The sequence below is a fragment of the Perna viridis genome, chromosome 2 (genome assembly GCF_037379345.1).
Source record: "Perna viridis isolate PV_CMFRI_1.1 ecotype Kerala chromosome 2, ASM3737934v1, whole genome shotgun sequence".
In the NCBI taxonomy this organism is placed as follows: Eukaryota; Metazoa; Mollusca; class Bivalvia; order Mytilida; family Mytilidae; genus Perna; species Perna viridis.
Genome location: NC_142446.1, coordinates 30,493,724 through 30,506,415, shown reverse-complemented (window position 1 = coordinate 30,506,415; position 12,692 = coordinate 30,493,724). Strand labels below are relative to the sequence as shown.

The window sequence follows — 12,692 nt, the reverse complement described above, 5'->3', positions numbered from 1 at the left end:
GGGGGGATATTACGGATAAAAAAAACATTTAAATTTGCAAACATTGTTAAATACAGATACATCTGAATGAAAAATAAAAATATTTACGAAGCTCTGCATGATACGACCACAGAATGTTGAACACTGGTCTTTTAAGGCAAGTGTGGACACAAAATTAGTTTTCTACACACCTAAGCATAAGGACTTACCGGTCATTAGGAACGCAACAACTAGTTTGGACACCATATAGTACAAAATTTGAAATTAAAATCAAAATTTTCTAAATCCGATCCAAATAAAACTTTTTAAGGAAGAAATTTTGGGGTGTGGTCCGTTTAACTCCTTATCACTCGGAAACCGTACAGGTTATCTTAAAACTGATTGAAAAAAGGCAGGAATTTTTATAAGAAATCCTATTAAAAAATTTCGAAATCAGATCAAAAATCAATGTTTTGGGGTCTTGGCCTTTGGCCCCCTATAACTCGAAAACCGTAAGAGATATCTGACATCTTATTTAAAATAAACTAAAACACACTGGCAGGTATTAACGTAAGGAATTCAATGGGAAAAAAATAAAAATCGGACCAAAAGTCGATTTTTTTCTTTGTGGGGCCACTTTGATCCAATACAACTCAAAAACTGTAAGATATATCCGAAATCTGAGTGAAAATGATGGCAGGGATTTTCAAAAGGAATCCAGTAAAAAATCGAAATCGGACAACACAATTAAAAGTTATTATTTGAGGGTGTGGCCACTTTTTTAGAGGGAAATGGTAAGAGATATATGACATCTTATTTAAAAAAAAAACACACACACACACGCACGGTCAGGGATTTACATAAGGAATTCAATGGAAAAATTCAAAATTGGACCGAAAATAAACAGGTCGAATTTTTTTTTCGTGTGATGCCCATACAATTCGAAAATTGTATACATCCAATATCATATTTGAAATCTGATTTAAAATCGATTTTTTTTTCGGTTGAGGCCCCTTTGATTCCATACAACTCGTTGGTGTGGCCCAATTTAGTACCCCTTTTACACCAAAACGATTTAAGATAAACCTATCCTATTAATTATTTAAAAACAGATTTTCAAAAGGAACAGATTGACATCTGAATCATAATAAGCTTTTTCTACAAATTGTAATGATAACGCCCATTTTCCAACTTGTAGCCCATTAATTCCGAAAAATATGAAAAAGAGAGAAAAATTTTCTTTTTCCAATATTTGGCTTGATAAGTTCCGCCAAAAGTTGTAGGGTGACTCCTTATCAGAGTTATTATCCTTAAAAGGCGAAAATTACCTTTTTATAATTATTCGCCAAAAACTAGAAAACTATTATCGATAGAAACTTTTAATTGATAAAATGATCCTTATAGTCGGCCCCACAAACGGTTCGACTGAGTTGAGTAATAAAAAGACTCCGATTAGAAGTTACTGCCCCTGAGGGTTTTTTTTTTTATCGATTTAGATCGAAGAACAGAATTGATATAGCTGTCACCAGAGCCTTTAGATTTGTAAAACCTGATAGCGTCTGCAATTACCTTACACTATCGCAGGAAAAAAGTCCCATTGGCATTCCCCATTAAGGTGCAAATATAGATAGTAAGGTCCACTTTGGAGGTTTGTCTAATATATCAAATTTAATTCTATGTTATTCAGGCCAATTAAAAAACCAATAAGCAACTTTTACTGCGAACTAAATATGTTGATTACTTTGGTTTTTATTAACAACGATCCAATTAAAAATAGTTGACCTCTAACATCTTATCAGTACCGTACCTGTTTATTTCTATGCATTTACCCGATTAAACCAGTCGTTTAGTGTCGATATATTCAAGTTGTCTGTTCATATTTAGACGCATGGTAAACCATTTGATGTTTAGTTAGAAATGAAAACCTTGCCAGATTATAAAAAGTCATCAATCATAATATTGAAATATGAAGAAGAATGCTGAGTACCAATTGGAAGAGCTGTCTTCAGGTATTTTATGCAGGCCATGGGGGATAAAAGGGGCAGTGGTTCCGCGATCAAGAAACTTGTATGAAGAGAAAGGGGTTTCAGGCTATTACTTGCCCTCATCGTTTGGCCATTTTATTTTTTTTACAAAAGGTAGCTTAACCCACGAAACCATCCTGACGTATCACCCACGGTATCGTGTATTTTTATTACAGGTACCGCCTCGTGACATCGGAAGCCTGCAGATGACAAAAAAAAATGTATCTTCGCATAGACGATGGCATAGAATTTCGATAATGCATTTCTCAGGAATTGTGTCATCTTTGGGTCTGGTGCTATTGCTTTTTGAAATAATCAATCTATTTGGCTATTCTGGTCATTTGTATGTTATTATGATAGAGTTTTAGGTGGTCAAGGGCTTAAAAGTGCATGGCTATAATGTTTCCTGCGCCAGACACGATTGGTGAAATTATGTTATAAGACATTATCGTTTCTGTTAATGTACGTGTCTCTGTAGCTAGGTGCCCAGAAACTAAGCGCTTTTACATCACACATAGATGTCTATGGAATAACTTGTAGCACTTGAGCTATAAAGCTTATCAACAGGGACATGTAGCTAGTTGAGAGAGTAATCAAGGGAACCAAGGTTATAGCGGTAATCAAAAGAATGTAATCCAGGGACAAAGACCAGACATGGAATACAGACATATACAACAAAGAACAAAAAGTAACTAAAATCATACATACAAAGTAACAAAAGCAAATGAGCAAATCGGACTCCACTAAAAACTGGGAGCATGGACCAGGTGCACCGGTAGGGTAAGCGTCCTCTGCTTTTCTGGAAACACCCGCCGAGTTCCTCATAAAAAGACAAGGCCGGGGTAGACAAACGATGAAAGGAAAACTATGACCCGTTGAATAAATCAGTTTTCATGATGCAGATGGATACATCATAACGATCCATGAGTTCATGATTACGACCATAAAAATTCTGTAGTGATGACTTCAATCTTGTTGCAACATAACTCTGTTCCAGAAGCCTGTTTGTTTGAGTTCTAGTGCGATGCAAAAAGTCTGCGTAGTTTCGGCAAGCTCTGGCATAACGTATGAGGACATGTATCTAAGGATATGATTTATTTCAATGATTGTGGATTAAGTTTGAATGATTTAAAAAACGGTTTCGACCTACAGGTCGATAAATTGAATTTTGACCTGAAAATTAAAACAAAAAAACTGGGAATGCATGTCCAGCTAGTAGTTTGTAGCTCAATTATGCGCTATGTCCGATAGTTTTGTATACAGTCATCTAGGTGTTCCGTGTAACCCGATATCGAACCTGAATATTACCCAAACCGGCGCACTGCTACGATGCATAACGCATTTGTGTGTGTGTGTGTGTGTGTGTGTGTGTGTGTGTGTTTCGTAATCAGAAAGGTGAATTAATAAAAATAAAACAAATAGTTCAATATTAAACATTTATAATTATATTAAGCTTGTGTTAAGATACGTTTGAATTCGATCCCCGTATTTTCCTTTTATCCATTTTTTTTGCAATTTGATGATTATTTTATGCATAAAAGTTCAAGCGATCGATATAACTTGATTCAGTGCACGAGTACTTTGATTTAATATTTTTGACGATTTGACCTATATTTCAAGAACTGTAGCAGATAGGGTTGCTGGAATATTCTTTTATTCCTAACTTTAAATATTCATAAGGTGGATGTGTTCCATTTGAGAGATTCAGGTTCTCGACAGCCAATAATTCTGTTTTGCCTTGTGTGTGATTTCCTATATATAACTATTTACAAACACTTATAACAATAAGGACACTTGTATTAATAAATTACATGTTGCCATAGAAACACATATCACTATAAAATATTCATAGAATTCTAATGCATGGATCATCTGTAGCATCCATACACTCGAAGTTCATTTGATATGTATAAGCACTAACTTCAATTCACAAAAAAGTACCGCGACATTTTCAACACGAAACATATACAAATGTATCACACACACATAAAAAATGTTGGTGGCTTTGACATACTGGTAGTATTAGTTAAAACGTTGACCGTAAATTTCCCTCAGTATGTCAATCATCACTATATGATTTCTTTGGAATCGTCTTCACTTCCGGCCCGTAGCATTGTTATGTCTGTTCCTGATGGTATTTCGCTGGACATGGATCGCATAATGCCCTTTGGTTTCTTCGGTTTTGGTTTGGTTTTAGACTTGTTCTGTGGGTCTATTCCATCTACATAAAAATGGAAGTTACAAATCATATCCACACACATATTTAGTCATTAAGTTACTCATCATGCAATCAGTAATCGATCAAAATCTAAGGTAATCAATTGATTTAATCCGTTAATCGAACACATATCAATGGTTTTGAGGTGTAAATAGTTACCGATTATTGCTTGATTACAGGTCGGCAATTTATATTTTGTTAACATAATTCTAAATGACTATACTCGGCGTCACATAAATAACATACTGTTAAAATTTGAATAAAAATATTTTCTACGACTTTATTGACACCAACCGTTGTTTAAATTGTCTTAAATGACTTGCTCATTCGTTTAGCCAAACAGCTTCTCAAAAACAAGTCGCTTATAAGCTTAAATCATGCGTAACAAATCCTTACGGGAAAATCCCATACTAATATCCGCCATGTTGGTTTTTACGGGACGATTTGTTTACAAACGAAGTTCGTAAGTTCCTGTCGAACTCCGGTGACAATCGTCTGCTTGATCAACTTCTCGGTATTGTACGTTGTTCGCGTAAAATAAATCCGAGATATCCGAAATAACGCCGAAGTGCATTCTGGGTTCTTCGGTTTTTGGACAAACCATTTAACGTAAACAACATCTCCTAGCAACCCGATCACTGTAAACATGGCCGACTTTTTACAATGTAAATATTGGCACCCAGAATTAAAATCTGACCGGAATTTAACGATTCAATGTTTAGGGAGAAGCCGTTTGGCTAAACGAATGAGCAAGTCATTTAAGACAATTTAAACGACGGTAGGTGTCAATAAAGTCGTAGAAAATATTTTTATTCAAATTTTAACAGTATGTTATTTATGTGACGCCGACTATAATCAATATATTTCGTCTTTTTTTCGAAATAATATATATATATATATATATAAATGACCTTCGTTAGTAACAGTGTTAGATATTAATATCCCGCTAATGACTACAACAAGCTGCCATCCCACACTTAATTATGTCTGGTGATGTGTAATAAGGTTAATATTAAAGTAAACGAAAAGCAAAAAAATCGATTCGCAGGGAAGACATTATTTAGTTGATTGATTGATTGTTGGGGTTTTACGTCCGAGCAATCAATATATTGACGGGACCACCAACAAAAAAGACACTACGCGATAAGTAAGACAAATAAATCAAAAGAAAAGCCGAGTCAAAACGAAAAAGGAGCATACGCAACTACGACGTTGTGCACAAAACTGTTCTCATTGTGGAGATGGCCACTCCGTAACGATCAAAGCGTTCATGATTTCTAGATGCAGCATGGTGATTTTTCACAAATGACTAAGAATGAGCAACAATAATGACTTTTCTCGAACATCATTCATGACAACGGGAATATTTTGCTTTGACTACTTTTGCGGTAGACCGATTTCAAACAATTGCTATTGTCAAGAATTAACCTTATCAATTGAAAGGAAATCGCGCTAATTGTTGCATGATCCTTCGGTTCGATTTCATCAACTTTTATTGGAGTGTACAACTTTCAAGTGAACGTATCGTATCAGGTAAATACATTAAAAATTTCAATATGTATATATATTCTTACGAAAAGATTCTTGCCCATCAGGAACGCCTCGGGAGTCGTCTCCTGATGTTGAATAATCATCCTGTCTGTGTTTCTTGTATACTTTACGGTTACTGTACTGTGATGATGAACAGCCCATGACATAGAGCTAGAACGTTAAAGACACATGCAGTAATAAAAATGGTCATTTAAAATTGGGACCAATACCCCACTTAAGCATGTATATTTGCATACAAATTATTCCAGTAACCATGAATTTTATAACAGTAATCAAAACCGATATTCCAAAAAATGGACACGTCTTCATATATTCAAAAGAATCCAGGGAGTAAAAAACGGATAAGTCGGGCAGACAAACAGACTGTGACCAACATACTTCGTTTATGGGAGATATAACAGTGTTAATTCTGATTTGATCACCGAAGCCGACAAAATACAGTTCTGTGCCATACGATATCAAGTTTCACCTACTTTTATTAAGTAATTCAATATATGTTTGTGTTGCTGTATTTCAGTTGATTATTAAAGTCGATGGGTTTTCATATCCTATGATATTCAAACTTACAACACGTATATAGACCTACAATAGAAGTAATTTCTTGTATAAAGTTATTTGATTGGATTTGATTTCAAAATTAAGTTAAATATACTTGTTGGGGAAATGTTCGGTTACGGCCCGATATGGCCAGTTTATCACGGGCGTAAATAAAGTAAAACGGAACTTTATCGTCGTACCTAAGAAAATATTAACCTTCATATCCCGTGATATTTAATATTAATAAAATATAATTTAATTTCAAAATTTATACTTCATATGACCGTTCCGACCTCATATTCACAAAAAAGCCATTCACATCACGTTTTATTTCATTTTCCAGTAGATGTTCTAATACTAATATTTTAAATAATTATTAACCTTTACTTTAACCACTATTAAAAACTTCCTTATTTACTATTACAATAAATCCTATGAAAATAAAGGTGTAAGCTATTTTGGGAGTGTTAAAAACTCATTTTTAGTTCGACTTCAGAACTCTCAAGATTCGTACGATTCTTTTGATAATTTTAACTTTTCTACCCTATACACAGCGCTGTCACATTACCTATTCAAAGAAGAAAATGCCATATCTAATTGAATGATCCTTTGATAAATCTGGTTCTCAATTCGTTTCTGGTAATGACTACAGTGCATTTTTAGTGATTGAAGACGGGATAAATGCATCAATTGGACATACTTGAATGAAATCAATGCTTTAATTTTTTAATTGAAAATATTCGATTTTGTAATACTCTATACAGACAGGTTGTTGGTATTCCAATGGGGACTAATTTTGCTCCTCTTATAGCCAATTTGTTTCTCTACTTTTAGTAATCACAGTTCATGGCTAAACTATTTAAAGATCCCTCAAAACATCATCTGTTGCATGAATACTTTTAAATACTTTGATGATATTTTGGCCGTAAATAATCCTAACTTCGAAAAATATGTTCAAGATATCTACTCCAAAGAACTTAGGCTGGCTAAGTCTAATAATAATAGTACTCGTAAACCTTTTCTTGATTAAGATATTACACTAGAAAATGGAAACCTTTACACTAGAATTTATAACAAAAGAGATGATTTTGACTTTCCTATACATAATTTCCCATTCCTAGATGGTGATATTCCTGAAGCACCCTTTAATGGTATTTATATTTCACAACTTATCCATTTTGCTTGTATTTGTAATAAAGTGTCAGATTTTAATGAACGCAATGAATTTCTCGCAGAAAAGCTTTTGCACCAAGGGTATTGATATCACAAACATCTAAAAACATTTCTCAATAAGCGTAAACGCACCTTTAAATAAGCTCTGGGAGGTCCTGAAAACAAAGTAATAAAATTCACGGTAACTGAATTATGATAATTCTTCAAAATCAAACTAAAAAGTAAGCCTCTAAAATATAGAACGTGGTTCAATATAACTTTTTGAATTTGCCATGACCCGTGCAATTAAATTTTCAGAAGCGGAAAATTCGAGCCTTAAATTAACACTTACAGGCGCGAATCCAAAGACTAGTATATGTCTCCACCCCACCCACAAAAAACAGGGATTTTTTTCCATGGATTCTTGATTTTAAACAAATTCTAACTTGAAAATCGTCTTACCATTGTTTACCTGACCAGATCCGCCCCTGATGAACTTCTAAATCCCGAACAGTGACAAAGAAAAGTAGTATCACCTACACTTGATCGATTTATTTTAGTGTAGCAGAAATCGCTAAAAGTTCCTATTGGTTAATAAACATTTTTTCGCGAGTCAAAACTCGATTACTAACGTAACTCGGTCATCAAATATTTTTTTCGCATGGAACTTGCAACAATGAATTCAAATTTCTTTTTTTTCTACAGCCATCTAATCATTCTAGACTTCTGTGTACATATGCTTTATTTTCGAATGCTTAAAATCAGGATTTACAGGTGGTTTCGTGTTATATGTACCATAACAAATTAATGATTTATTCGGTAGCATCATTAATCCATTCCGGTTTTTTTTTTCTTCCGTTTGACATAGAGTTATGTTAAGTTTTCCCAGTTTTGTCAGTTTCGTTTAGAATATAATCGAGACTTGTTCCAAGCAATTTATTCACGGCTTGTAACAAATGCAGACTTTCGATTGGTTGGTTACCCGTCGTCCATGCCCATTCGTGGAGGTATTTTTTTTCCTGAAGATTTCATATAAGTAATATATTCTAGGTAGCTTTTTAATGATTTTCCCTTATTTATACTTTGGTTAACTGACACTTTTTATTTGTTGTTTTAACTTAATATAACTTATTCGGTAACCATTTACGTATCTTAACATTTTGAACAACATCCAATCGAACAATCTCCAATATCTATAGATAATTTATGACAAAAAATGTATAGAAATTCCTTATGAATTAGATAAAATTCAAATTCAATTACAGAATTAATTTTAAATTTAAAACAACACGTAGTGTTTTTCATCAGAATTCTTAACTCATCCTAATGTAAAAATCAAAGTGCTAATAGCACTGGCTGTTTTGATTCTTGTGAAAATTGTAGCATTGACAAAATTTCAAAGATTATATGATAATAAATAAAATTGTAATCATACATTGCATTTAAAACAATATTAAGAAATGTCCTTTTTAATACATATAAACTGAAAGGCAATCTATACTACTGATCCAACTTCACACATGTTTACAATTTTTGTTCCATTTCACCCTTTTCCCTAATTTTAAATCTATCAAAAAGTTAAAGTGCATTTACATTCAAAAGCTATATTAACAGAGTATTTACCCTACATAACAATTATACTTAGATAAAACCAATATCAGTTTAGGAGAACAATTTCCTCAACACAAGATTTAAAAAAGAATAGACACATTTATCAATTTGAATTTTCCTGCCAATTTTTCTTGGTTAAAATCACTGTTCTTCACTTCCTGTTTACAAATGGTAAAATATTAATGATAGGATGGATAATTTGACTTATTAGTGTGTTAAAATGAAAATATCTAACACAATTTATCCTTCCAGACACATTACTGCAAGAAATAAATTCCCTAAATGTAAATTTATTACTAAATATCTTTCAAGGCCAAAAAGGTATCCCCTCAAATCTTGAGTTGATATGAAGACTAGATATTAATTTAATTTAATTTGCATAAATAATAGAATATTATTGAGCAGATAAATTGCAAGAAACATATTTACTTGTCATAAAAGAGGTATTGAATGATATAAAAGTAATTACATTTGGACTATATTTTTGTGTAGTGTTCAGAAACAGTAGAGAAGTTCCAGTGATAGACCGATGACATAAGGAGCAAAAACCCATAAAATGAAGCAGTTGTGTGAAATCACAACTTTTGCTCATTCCTAGCATAGATCTAGTATTGCAGTTTGTGGTTCAAGTAACCCAGTGGCGGATCCAGGGGGAGGGGATGCAGGGGGTTGGCACCCCTCCTTTCTATAAGAGTATTTGTCATTTTCATGTGTAAAATTGACAGAAAATTGTAAATGTTATACCACCCCTCTTTTTCTGAGGATCCTCGACTTGCACCCCTCCTTTTCAAAGTGTCTGGATCCGCCCCTGAAACCATATTGGACTTTACCACAAAAATTGTTGTGGTAGACTGTCCTGTTAGAGATGAATATTTGGTCACAAATTAATCTTCCAACCAATAAAAAAATAAAAATTGTCATCTCTATTTCTAATTGATATGAAAAGCTAAACTTCTATGTATGTATTCTTACCGATTGTTTCAAAGTATTCGATGTTAGGCTTCATCAATCTGTCTGGATTTTCTGTTTTTCATAATGTCACATTTTTGAGTGTGTGTCTTTGTTTGTTTCGCAATGTTCGTGCAATGAGACACGCGTCTCCTAAGTATTGGACTTCGTTTTTTTTTTCATATACAATGTATATATATATATATATCTTTTGAGCCAGTCAAAAGAATGTGTTGTCGCTAAAGATACTTAATCAGTGGAACTGTTTTTCGGCTTACAATATACCCAAAACAATAGTTATGGAAGAAAATAATGAGGACCCCGGTATCAGTGACTTTCTAAATCACTATTAAAATTTCATCTTTTCTCTTGTTCATACTCAAGAGAAATTTAAAGATAAAACAACGACAACAAAACAATTGTAGTACTTAACGACACAGCGAACCATAGAGTAGAAAGCGAAATTATTTCAATAAACATAAAAATACTCTCTTTTTCTCCTTCCTCCTGACAACATTTTATATAGTTTTACAGGAAAAATGAAATTATATATTAAGACCACACCCTTCACCATTATTTTATATCTACGGAGATGTCCCCTCAGAAGAGCATTTTATATTTTAGATGTACACAAAAAACGTTCAAACTTACATTTTTTATATATCCACAGAGATTTATCATCCAAAGCCATCCGACTAAGTCCTTATTAATCCTACTATACGACCGTTATTTAATGGTTGTCAATTTTCTCTTGATCACGACATCAGGTTGTATGTTTATAAGTCTAGATTCCTGTTTCTATGACAACATCAATTTAAGGCAGTCAGCGCATCAAAGGTGTGCGTTATTGAAGCCTTTTTTTTTTTTCTTAATAAATGCGGTTTCAAGTAGTTCCCTATCTTGCCTCCGATTTTCCTATGCAGGTGTGTCGCTACTGCATTTTTTAATTATAGGAAATATTTTTATGTTACGGACTTTATATATGGCTAAAAAATCAATACATTAGCTACGCCCAATTTGTAACAGTGTTTATGACAATGATTTCTTTAATTGCCCTACATAACTTGGAAAATAGTTAGGATCAGAGATGGAGGAAATACCGGGGGATTTAATTGTTAATGGTAATGATTATTCAGGACAATCTAGTAATGCTGCTAGCTCAAGACAATACACGGTCGAACCAAAGCTTGGTCACTAGTTAGAACACGGTTGTCAATCGATTGGTCATACGTAGAAAAGCGTGACAAAACTCCATACGCTCATGTAGAAATTTCCATTTACAAGTTCTGCTATAAGGTGATTTTTAAGTCGAAAATTTACTCGACGATAATTAGTTTAATAATCACAAGAACAGACCTTCTCTCACGTAATATAAACATAAAGGTAATTTCTATTATGGTTGAACCTGGTTGAAAAATACAAGATTTTTTTTTTTTTTTTTTTGGCGCTCTTATAAAATCTGCATCATTTACCAAATATGAACGAAAACAATCTTATTTGGAATTTTGAAGAGGAAAGATGTACACACAAGTCAATTTTTATGGACTAAAATGTCATAAGTTACTGCCAGATAAAAATTCTAATACCTGATTTTAGTGGTGTGAACTCAATAGAGATCAATACGCATGTGCTTTAGTTAATTGTAAAGTCACAGAGACTTGCTCCCATCATCAAGTACATGTCAGTCGGGCTGCATATTTTTTAAACCGCTTGCTTTTAAACATAAAGGTTAAAACAACAACAATCATTGTTGGATTTTGCATTTGTTTTAGTTCATCCACGGAGTAGCGCCAAATCCACTCCTAACTACTAAACGGTGAAGGCCATAACCCCCAAAAACAATCCCAATCTGACCGACATCATTGAACAATACTGTTAACTTAAAGGTGCATATTCTTAAACAAACGTGATGTAATCATCACGTACTTATTTTTTACGAGGCAATAACTGCTTCAGGGATGCAAGTTCAAAATTTTATAATTTTAAAGTAAATACATTTTGAAAGATATTCACTCTAAAAGGGCTGAAAATCTTACAAAAAGATTGGTTTTCTATCTCTTATTACTATTTATAATTATAAATGCAACGTAAATGATAAAAATTCCCCCGTGTGACAAGTGACTAGATTTTTAATCTGGATTTTTTTTCTAGTAAGTACAAGCTTGTGTTATGTTTTGATCTTTAAAATAATCAAATGCTTTGCAGAGCACAGCTTGGTGCGACCACAGAAACATGAATAGTTGGAACAAGTCTGGATACAACATTCAATCTATTTTTGATTGTTATAAGATATTGACACGCGATAAGAATTTGACAAGAATCGAAGTAGTCCCTTCTTGGCCTCTCATTTATAAATGGTTCGATCGAGTCACAGCCTCCAAAATTAATGCCAACCTTCCTTTGGAGGTATGTCACCTTGTAGTACAATTATATATATCTTTTTATTTTTATTAAAGTTTCATCCTAATATTAGCAAAATATTTGTATTTTGTTTGTCCTTTTAGATCCGTTAATACTATTGGACCAAGTCACAACTCCCAAATCGGTTTTCGCTTTCCTTTGTTGGTATGACACCTTGTGGTACAATTTCAAACAGATCCATTTATTTATATGATTGCCCAGACATCAGGAAAATGCTTGTTTTTTGTCCATTTTGGCCCATCATCCCTAATGGTTCCAAGTTTTAACCTCCA

The 12,692-nt window shown here is 33.3% G+C and overlaps 1 protein-coding gene across 1 annotated transcript; it reads right to left on the bottom strand.

Annotated features, from left to right (window-relative positions):
- Positions 1-3,758: 3,758 nt before the first annotated feature.
- LOC148624595 (uncharacterized) lies at positions 3,759-10,950 on the bottom strand. Its single transcript, XM_088567321.1, has 3 exons — positions 10,651-10,950; positions 5,775-5,901; positions 3,759-4,203 (listed from the first exon to the last, which is right to left on the bottom strand). The coding sequence occupies exons 1-3, from the start codon at positions 10,678-10,680 to the stop codon at positions 4,052-4,054; spliced, it is 309 nt and encodes a 102-aa protein (XP_088423447.1). The 5' UTR covers positions 10,681-10,950; the 3' UTR covers positions 3,759-4,051.
- Between the last annotated feature and the right edge of the window lie 1,742 nt (positions 10,951-12,692).

Excerpts from the sequence above, each read along its gene's own strand:
- LOC148624595 (XM_088567321.1), bottom strand. The coding sequence starts at position 10,680 with ATGATAAATCTCTGTGGATATATAAAAAAT. Across the intron at positions 5,902-10,650 it reads TCTGTGGATATATAAAAAAT|CTCTATGTCATGGGCTGTTC; the intron begins GTAAGTTTGAAC and ends TTAACGTTCTAG. Across the intron at positions 4,204-5,774 it reads TGATGGGCAAGAATCTTTTC|ATGGAATAGACCCACAGAAC; the intron begins GTAAGAATATAT and ends ATTTTTATGTAG.